Source organism: Oncorhynchus gorbuscha, linkage group LG13, assembly GCF_021184085.1.
Source record: "Oncorhynchus gorbuscha isolate QuinsamMale2020 ecotype Even-year linkage group LG13, OgorEven_v1.0, whole genome shotgun sequence".
NCBI lineage: Eukaryota > Metazoa > Chordata > Actinopteri > Salmoniformes > Salmonidae > Oncorhynchus > Oncorhynchus gorbuscha.
In genome coordinates, this window is record NC_060185.1 from 42,922,367 (window position 1) to 42,932,788 (window position 10,422).

At 43.7% G+C, this 10,422-nt stretch overlaps 1 protein-coding gene across 1 annotated transcript; it reads left to right on the plus strand.

Annotated features, from left to right (window-relative positions):
* The first annotated feature begins 5,913 nt into the window (after nt 1–5,913).
* ftr86 (finTRIM family, member 86) lies at nt 5,914–9,597 on the plus strand. Its single transcript, XM_046294569.1, has 9 exons — nt 5,914–6,475; nt 6,610–6,705; nt 6,902–7,135; nt 7,247–7,406; nt 7,565–7,663; nt 7,773–7,808; nt 8,175–8,240; nt 8,402–8,604; nt 9,016–9,597. Exons 1-9 carry the CDS (start codon nt 5,960–5,962, stop codon nt 9,349–9,351), a joined length of 1,746 nt encoding a protein of 581 aa, XP_046150525.1. The 5' UTR covers nt 5,914–5,959; the 3' UTR covers nt 9,352–9,597.
* The last annotated feature ends 825 nt before the right edge of the window (nt 9,598–10,422 follow it).

The window sequence follows — 10,422 nt, forward strand, 5'->3', positions numbered from 1 at the left end:
AGAGCTGCCCCGGTCAACTGTTAGTGCTGGTATTTTGAAGTGGAAACCTCTTGGTGCCTTAACGGCTTAGCCGCAAAGTGATAGGCCACACAAGCTCACAGAACGGGACTGCCGAGTGCCGAAGCACGCAAAAATCGCCTGTCCTCAGTTTCAACACTTAATACCGATTTCCAAACGGGCACTGGAAGCAACATCGGCACAAAAACTGGTCGTTGGGAGCTTCGTGAAATTGCTTTCCATGGCCGAGCAGCCGCACACAAACCTAATATCACCATGCCCAATCCAAGCATCTTCTGAAGTGGTGTAAATCTCTCCACCATTGGACTCTGGAGCAGAGCAAATGCATTCTCTGGAGTGATGAATCATGCTTCACCATCTAGCAGTCTGACTTATGAATCTAAGGCCCTTTCTTGTTTCGTCATTGGCAAGGCCCCCGTGCACCAAGCGAGGTTCATACATAAATGGTTTGTTGAGATGTTCCAACATCTAGTGGAAAGCCTTCCCAGAAGAGGGAAGGTTGTTATAGCAGGAAAGGGGGGACCAACTACATATTAATGCCTATGATTTTGGAATGAGATGTTCTACGATCAGGTGTCCACATACCTTTGGCGTGTGTGTGTGTACTGTATGTAAAAAAAATACATGTCACATTTGTGACCACTGCTCTGCCTATAATAAAATTTACAATTTCCCCAATATCTATTTACCCCAGCCCACTTACTTCCTATACAGCAGACAAACAAACAAAACACCATCCAACCTGGAACTGAGTGAGTAATGCTTTGTCTGAAGCTATTTTTTTTACTTTCAAAAGCCAAGAAGAAAAATACATTACAATGATACATTTGACTTTATAAGGACTGAATGCTAAGGATACCAAGCTTGCGAGGACAAAGAGATACAACTTCAAGTAGCACTGACATGTGAAGCAAGATGTTACGAAGCCTTTGAGCCCAACAAATGGTAGGCTACCCCACCCAAATCCAGAGGCCTTGAAGCCACCTCCTGCTGTTCAGGGCCTACCACTGGCATTTTATGCAAGTAATCTGCTACACCCCTCCCCCCCCCATCTTGCTATTTGCCTCATGACTCCTGCATGCTTTGTTGACTACGAACTTTCTTTACCCTACCGTGAGACAGACTTATGTTTGTTCCCACACTCGGGACTCTGACTCTCTATTGGTTACACAGACTTTTGGCCTCCCATCCTATCCTATGCTGTGCCCTGATTGTATTACTGTTGATGATATCTGGAAATGTGGATGTACTCCCTGGCACATCTACTGTTGCAAGCTTCAATTCTGACTTGTGCTCTGATATCTGCTTCACTGATTTATGCTCTCGTAAAAGCCTGGTTTTTCTGCATGTTCACACTAGAAGCTTATTACCTAAAATGGATAAATTGAAAGTGTAGGTTCACAGCTCCAATCCAGATGTGTTGGTTGTTACTGAGATGTGGTTAAGGAAGAGTGTTTTGAATACTGATGCTAACCTTTCTGGTTATAACCTTTTTCAGCAAGACAGACTTCTAACGGTGGAGGAGTGGCAATCTTTACCAAGGATCACCTTCAGTACTCGGTTGTGTCCACCAAGTCTGTCCCCAAACAATTTGATTTGCTGGTTTTAAGTATTAAACTTTCAAATAGCTCTTTGTTGACTGTTGCTGGATGCTATCGTCCTCCATCAGCACCGGCTTGTACCCTACCTAGCCTAAGCTCTCCCCTGGCCCCTTACACTAAGTCTGAATTTGTCCTGCTAGTTGACCTAAACTAGGACATGCTTAAACCACCTGACCAATTCCGAAGGCAATGGGACTCCCTAAATCTTTCTCAGATTATTACCAATCCCGCAAGGTATGACTCCAAACACCTAGAGAAGGCTACTCTTCTTGATGTTATCCTCACAAATAATCCTGATGGGTATCAGTCTGGTGTTTTCTGTAATGACCTTAGTGATCACTGTTTTACAGCTTGTGTTCGTAATGGCTGCTCAGTGAAACGACCTGTCCTGATTTGTCAAAGACGCTTGCTAAAAAACTTGGCCGTGTGTGTGTGAGAAGGCCTTCCTTCATGACCTTGCCTATGTAAAATGGTATAAAATCAGCTTGATCCCTGTCGAAGACACTTTAAAAATATATTTTCAGTGGTATTGTTAACAAACATGCCCCCCTAAAGAAAATTATCATTTAAAACAGGTTCAGCCCCTGGTTCGACCGTGATCTTGCAGAGTTACTCCACCTCAAGAATTGCATTTGTCGAAAGGCTCAGCTCACACATTCTCAGGCTGACAGGCTCTCATTCAGGCAAATGAGAAATAAGTGCACTCAAGCTATCAGGAAGGCCAAAGTTAGTTACTTTCAAGAGCAGTTTTCTCTCTGTGTGTATAACCCCAAGAAGTTCTGGAACATTTTTAAAGACCTGGAGAATTAACCCTCCTCCTCACAGCTGCCCGTTCCTTAAAGTTGATGACGTGGTTGATACTGACAAGAAGCACATGGCTGAGCTCTTTAATCACCACTTCATTTAGTCAGGATTCCTATTTGACTCAGCCATGCCTCCTTGCCCGTCCAACATTTCCTCATCTCCCACCCCTTCTAATGCAACTATCCCTGATGCTTGTCCCCTTTTCCCCCCTGCCCCACTACAAGGTTTCTCCCTTTGGGCAGTCACTGAGTCCAAGGTGCTAAAGGAGCTCCTGAAACTTGGCCCCAAAAAAACATCTGGGTCAGATGGTTTAGACCCTTTCTTCTTTAAGGTTGCTGCCCCTATCATCACCAAGTCTATCTCTGGCCTTTTTAACTTGTCTCTCTTTTCTGGGGAGGTTCCCATTGCTTGGAAGTCAGCCATGGTTCGTCCTTTATTTAAAGGGGGAGATCAAGCTGATCCTAACTGCCTGTTTGGCCCTGTCCGGGGGTATCGTCGGATGGGGCCACAGTGTCTCCCGACCACTCCTGTCTCAGCCTCCAGTATTCATGCTGCAGTAGTTTATGTGTCGTGGGGCTAGGGCCAGTCTGTTATATCTGGAGTATTTCTCCTGTCTTATCCAGTGTCCTGTGTGAATTTAAGTATGCTCTCTCTCTCTCTCTCTCTCTTTCTTTCTTTCTTTCTTTCTTTCTTTCTTTCTTTCTTTCTCTCGGAGGACCCGAGCCCTAGGACCATGCCTCAGGACTATCTGGCCTGATGACTGCTTGCTGTCCCCAGTCCACCTGGCCGTTCTGCTGCTCTCAAGGAGCTGCTGTTCTGCTGCTCAGAACAGTTTCAACTGTTCTGCCTGCAGCTATGGAATCCTGACCTGTTCACCGGACGTACTACCTGTCCCAGACCTGCTATTTTCAACTCTCTAGAGACAGCAGGAGCAGTAGAGATACTCTGAATGATCGGCTATGAAAAGCCAACTGACATTTACTCCTGAGGTTCTGACCTGTTGCAACCTTGACATCCACTGTGATTATTATGATTTAACCCTGCTGGTCACCTATGAACATTTGAACATCTTGGCCATGTTCTGTTAATCTCCATCCGGCACAGCCAGAAGAGGACTGGCCACCCCTCATAGCTTGGTTCCTCTCTAGGTTTCTTCCTGGTTCCTGCCTTTCTAGGGAGTTTTTCCTGATATTATATAATACAGAACATTAATAGACAACAGCTCAAGGACAGAACTACATCAATTTTTATTAAATGACAAAAGGCACACGTAGCCTACATATCAATACATACACACAAACTATCTAGGTCAAATAGGGGAGAGGTGTTGTGCTGTGAGGTGTTGCTTTATCTGTTTTTTGAAACCAGGTTTGATGTTCACTTGAGCAATATGAGATGGAACGGAGTTCCATGCAATGATGGCTCTATATGGTACTGTACGCTTTATTTAATTTGTTCTGGATTTCGGGACTGTGAAAAGATCCTTGGTGGCATGTCTGGTGGGGTAAGTGTGTGTGTCAGAGCTATGTGTAAGTTGACTATGCAAACCATTTGGGATTTTAAACATATTTAATGTTTCTCTATAAAGACTAGAAGTGATGCAGTCAGTCTCTCCTCAATTCTTAATCAAGAGAGACTAGCATGCATAGCATTTATATCAGCCTTCTGATTACAATGAAGAGCAAGACGTGCCGCTCTGTTCTGGGCCAGTGTAACCGATGTGAAATGGCTAGCTAGTTAGCGGTGGTGTGCGCTAATAGTGTTTCAATCGGTTTATCATTATTGATAGATAACAATAATTTTTCCACCTCTCCCACACTAACTTTACAACACCCAATGCTTTTCTTTTATTATTTCATTTTTCTATGCATGAATACGATGTCTCACTGTTCGTTGTTGGCATTTCATGCCTAAGTTTGCTCACTTTGCCAATGAAGCAATAATTAAAATAATTGGCAACATCAAATGGTTTTGTGATGAATAAGGCATCAGATTTGATGAAAGATGGAGTTGAATTTGTCTTTCTGCCCATAATTTCATTTAAAGTACTCTACAAGAAGAAATGTGATAATCATTATATAATTGATTGGCTTCATAATACAATTGATTGGCTTCATAATACAGTTTCTTCTTTTTGTTGAGTTTAGTCATATAATTTCTCAATTTGCGGTAAATTAGCCAGTCAGAGGTGCAGCCAGACTTATTAGACACTCTTTTTGCACCATCTCTTTCAACCATACAGTTTTTCAATTCCTCATCAATCCATGGAGCCTTAACAGTTCTAACAGTCAGTTTTTTAACAGGTGCATGCTTATCAATAATTGGAAGAAGCAATTTCATAAATTCATCAAGTGCAGCGTCTGGATGCTCCTTATTTATCACATCAGACCAACACATATTTTTAACATCATCCACATAAGAGTCAGCTAAATCTTTTGTGTGATCTCATACACTACTTTAGGTCCAGCTTTTGGAACTTTGGCTTTCCTGGATATAGCCACTGTATTGTGATCACTTTATCCAATGGGTACGGATACAGCTTTAGAACAAAGTTCTACAGTGTTAGTAAAAATGTGATCGATACATGTGGATGAATTAGTTCCTGTAGTGTTTGTAAACGGCCTGGTAGGTTGATTAATAACCTGCAGATTACAGGCACTGGTTACAGTGAGAAACTTCCTCTTGAGCAGACTTTCCTCTAGGATCAGATTATAAAAATATTGACAGAAAACCAGTCAATATTCAGGTCCCCAAGAAAGTAGATCTCTGTTTACATCACATACACTATCAAGCATTTCACACATACCATATTATTTAGATACTGACTGTTAGCACTTGGTGGCCTATAGAAACACCCCAAAAGAAAAGGCAGTGTATTTTTTAACAAGACCTAGGCTATTTATATCCACAGAGAAGGTGAAAATGTGGTTCCTTTTTGGAGAAGGTGAAAAACCTGTTGGTCTACCTCCTTGAGATTATTTAAAAAATGTAGACAACTGAGGCGGGCCTGCAACTACAGTGTTTTTGCCTCATCAATGTGACTGTGACATTTTTTTACATTCATTTTTATTGAACCTTTATTGAAGGAAAAAGGAAACCGTACAGTGCTCTTGATAGTATCACTGATATTTAATAAGCTTACGTATGAGGCCGATACGTAAGATAATTAAATATCAGTGATACTATCAAGAGCACTGTGCGGTTTCTTGATCCTTCATCTTGTTCAACTGTTGCCATGCACCTGCAAATAAGATTTCTCAGATGTGCGAGTGCCTTTTGAATTGAACTTTTATTTAACTTGGCAAGTCAATTAAGAACAAATTCTTTTTTACAATGGCGGCCTACCCCGGCCAAACCCTTACATCAGTCAGAATGTTTTGGAAACTCCTTTCCGGTCTTACCTGTTTTTCCTGCCTCACCCAAGCCCAGCCCATTTTGGTTTTAACCAGCATGCTGTGACATTTGGGAAGCATTGTCAGTCTTACTTAGAATGACTGTGGTCCACTCTATCTCCAGGACCTACATTTCCCACCACCATGGCCACTGCCGCATGGCCTGAGGAGGAGTTTGTGTGCTCTGTCTGTCTGGAGACGCTACGTGACCCTGCCACGTTGCCCTGTGGTCACACGTACTGCCTGCCCTGCATCCAGGGACACTGGGACCGGAATGAGGCCAAGGGTCAGTGTAACTGCCCCCAGTGTAGACAGGTCTTCACCCCACGGCCCTCTCTGGCCAAGAGCACAGTGCTGGTGGAGGCCATGGAGAAACTGAGAAGAAAGGGCATCCAGGAGCATCCCTACCTCTCCATCTCGTCTGCCCCACCATCCACGCCTGTCTACCTGGAGGTGGAGGTGTGTACGGACACAGGCCTACGCCAAGGGGGGATGTACCCCCAGCTGCCAGTCGTCAGCCACAGGCTTTGCCCTCAACATCAGCGGCCCCTAGAGCTCTACTGCCATGATGATAAGGAATGTGTGTGTGACGAGTGTTGTCGTCATGGACACAAGGGCCACCGTGTGATTAAGCCAGAAGAGGAGAGGAAGGAGAGAAAGGTAAAGAACCATGACTGCGTTTTGTCTGTTGCCACAACTATTTTATTTGAATATAACGGCATCATCTGAATTTGAGAAAATACTGGGTGCTTGAGAGAATCCGGTGTTTCTGTATACTGTGTCCCTATGTGCAGAGGGAGCTAGTTCCGATGCAGGCCGAGACACAGAGGAGGATCCAAGAGATGGAGAAGGAGCTCAAGGAGTTCCCACAAGCTGCCCAGCTCCACAAAGTAAAGGAAACCCCTCATCAATGGCAGTATGAGTAAAATATGTTGTGGTTACAACATTTGTTGTCAGAGCCTAGTAGTTAGTCACAGTTTCATAACACTCTGTCCCCTCTTTCACTTCCTCCTCATCTCTCCCCCTCTATCCATCCCTCCATTTTTGCTTTGCTTCTCTCAATGTCTGTGTCCCCTCTCTTCTCAGAGCTCAGTCCATGCCCTACAAAAGGAGGGTGTAGAGCTCTTCTCTGAGCTGGTGAAGAGTGTGGAGCTGATGAGTACCGAGGTCGGGGAGCTGCTTTGTACCTACGAGGCCTCCATGGGCAGCCGGTCAGAGGGCCACATACACAAAATGGAGCAGGAGCTGGCCCAGCTCCGCAGGAAAGACCAGGAACTCAGCAGACTGGCCAGCATGCAGGATCACATCTGCTTCTTAAAGGTACAAGGGGACAAGATCATGGGATTGAGATGATCACAGTTTAATTCAGACAAGTGCCAATGACCATCCTCACCACCAGGTGTTATTGTCTTAATCTATCATCCTTCACAGAATTTCTTCACCCTGGAGCCCCTCACACAGAATGGGGGCAGAGAGGGGTTAGGGCTGGGTGAGGAGGCCCTTGTGTCTGAGATTCAAACCGTGATGGAAGAGCTAAGAGATGGACTAAAGGATCTCTGTAAATCCAGCATGGCCAAGCTCTTCCGAACTGGTGAGTCCATGGGTGTTTTCAATGGCCTGAAACATATACAGGGAAATTAGGATCTGTTTTCCTATTTTCCCTTTTGATTGTGTTGGTTCTGTTGAGAATGCTCAAAGGTTGAGCAGTATATGCTTCTCAATATTACTGAAACTATTTCTTGCTTGTAGTGAATGATGCCACTCTTAGTCCATCTCAGTTGTTCAGTGTTCAAGCTGCAGGGAATGGAGCATCTACTGACAACAATCAGGTGGCTACACAAATCACAGGTAAGCATCTACAAGTCATGTTTTTTTTTAAAAGAAAACACTGAAAGGTGCAGCTGCCATTTCCTATCAGAATGTTAGTCTTTTTTTATTTGTGTTAATCTCTCTGCAGCTTCCGAGGTGCCATCAAACCCTCGACTGAACACAGGTATATTTTTCATTCAGTCTTTGTATGAGAAGATTATCAAGTACATCAACCTCCACGGAGTTGAGCGGCGACTAGTGTCGGCGGACTGGACCTCCAACGTCACATATAGATGTTTTTATTTTAAAAAAGATTGATTTCAGCTCCCAGAGAATAGCCCGCAATTACACACATTGTGCGCTATTCTTTGGGTGTTGAAATCAGTCATTTTTTTATTTTTAAAATGTATGTGACGGAGCTTTCTTATTTTCTCACCTCTATTGCCTTTCTTTAGTGAATGAGGTGACATCAACAGTGTACTTCCAAAGTTTGCATTAAAATGCAAATAATATGTTGACATTAAACATTTTTATTTTCTCTCACTTTTAGTGAACCAGGTGACCACTGTTGGTTTGGCAAACCCAGAGCCAAAAACCAGAGAAGAAATGCTCAAATGTGAGTACCCCTTTTACTGCTTTCCACGCTTTAAATAGTCATAGAAATGTAGCCAAATTCACCGTTGAAGCGTCTTCAGATATTCAGAAAAAGAAAAAGTGAGTGTGGACTACAAAGGAAGACAATAGCATCACCAGTCTTTCCTGTATTGCTCCATGTAGTTTGCTTAAATCCGACATTCGACCCCAACACTGCGTACCGCCACCTGAAACTGGGTGATGGGGATCGTAAAGCCACTCTGAAAGCAGAGAAGCAGAACCATCCGGAGCACCCCGACCGTTTCATCTACTGGAGACAGATACTGTGCAGGGAGCCCCTGGCTGGAAGCCCTTACTACTGGGAGACAGAGTGGACAGGCCAGAAGGTGTGTTATTACTGGCATAGAAATATAATTACTGGAAGGGGCCCAGTGTCCCAGGCTACGACCACGCACAACTCATGCGTACACACCAGTGGAGGCTGCTGAGGGGAGGACGGCTCATAATAATGGCTGGAATGGAGTCGATGGAATGTTACCAACCACATGGAAACCACGTGTTTGATACCATGCCATTCACTCCATTCCAGATATTACTATGAGCCATCCTCCCCTCAGCAGCCTCTACTGGTACACACTCAATCTAATTATATTTCTATGGTTGCTCCCTCGTCATTAAGATCACATCAACTTATGTTATGTACTTGAGATGTGCCCTTGATTTGAATCTATCATCAATTGACTAGTTTTCACTATTTTGGCTTTGAGTATTTTACTTTTTTATTGTTTGTCACTCAGATCACTATGGGCGTGGCCTACAGAGACTTGGGCAGGAAGGAGGCTGACGACAGCAGCAGGCTGGGCTACAACGAGCAGTCTTGGAGCCTGAACTGGTCTGGGACGGGCTTCTCCATGTGGCATGCTGGGAAGGAGACCCAGCTAAGTTCAACCAAGGCTCGCAGGCTGGGGGTGTACCTGGACCAACATGAAGGAGTACTGGCCTTCTACAGGATCTCCAACAACCAGGCCCATCTCATCCACTCCCTCCAGACAGACTTTACTGGCCCCCTCTATCCCGGGTTCCGTTTCTGGTCAGGGGTTGGGGCGTCTGTGACTCTATGTCAACTGGACTAGGCTGGTATCTGGTCGTTCAGATCCATTCTGGAAACCATGAGAAGGAAGTCAGCAATGACAATACAGTGCTCAGTGCTTAACAACAGTTTATAGAACTGATAGGAAAGTTCCAGTAGTAGATGCTGATTTGCTGATAGCTTGTTCCAGCCATATCTCAGCTGCTGTCCTATTGTCATGTGCCCTTTTGGATTCTGAGAATTATATTCAAATGCATGATAAATAAATAAAATAATAAGCATAAACAAAGTTGATTCAGGTGAATTTGAATTGTTTTCAAAATGCCAGTAGTAGCTTTCCACATAGGAAGAGCAACACTGGAATACCTGTCACTCATTTTCCCACTGTTCTTATTTTCTCCTGGTTTGAGATAAGATTTGGCCCACCAGCCCATAATGCACTGTCATGACAATGATCTTTTGAGCTTACAGTGCATTCTGAAACTATTCAGACCCATTGACTTTTTCCACATTTTGTTACGTTACAGCCTTATTCTAAAATTGATTACATTTTTTCCTCAATCTACACACAATACCCCATAATGACTAAGCAAATACAGGTTTAGACATTTTTTGCTAATTTATTAAAAATAAAAATGGCACATTAACTAACTGTGGCAATTTGGACACACCTACTCATTCAAGGGTTTTTCTTCATTTTTACTATTTTCTACATTTTAGAATAATAGTGAAGACATCGAAACTATGAAATAACACCTATGGAATGATGTAGTAACCAAAATAGTGTTGAACAAATCAAAATATATTTTATATTTGAGGTTCTTCAAAGTAGCCCCGCCCCGATTTGCCTTGACAGCTTTGCACTGGTACTGTAAGTATTCAGACCCTTTACTCAGTATTTTACTTTGTTGAAGCACCTTTGGCAGCGATTACAGTCTTGAGGCTTCTTCGGTATGACGCTATAAGCTTGGTATTTGGGGAATTTCTCCCAATCTTCTTTGCCGATCCTCTCTAGCTCTGTCAGGTTGGATGGGGAGTGTCGCTGCACAGCTATTTTCAGGTCTCTCCAGAGATGTTCGATTGGATTCAAGTCCGGGCTCTGGCTGGGCCACTC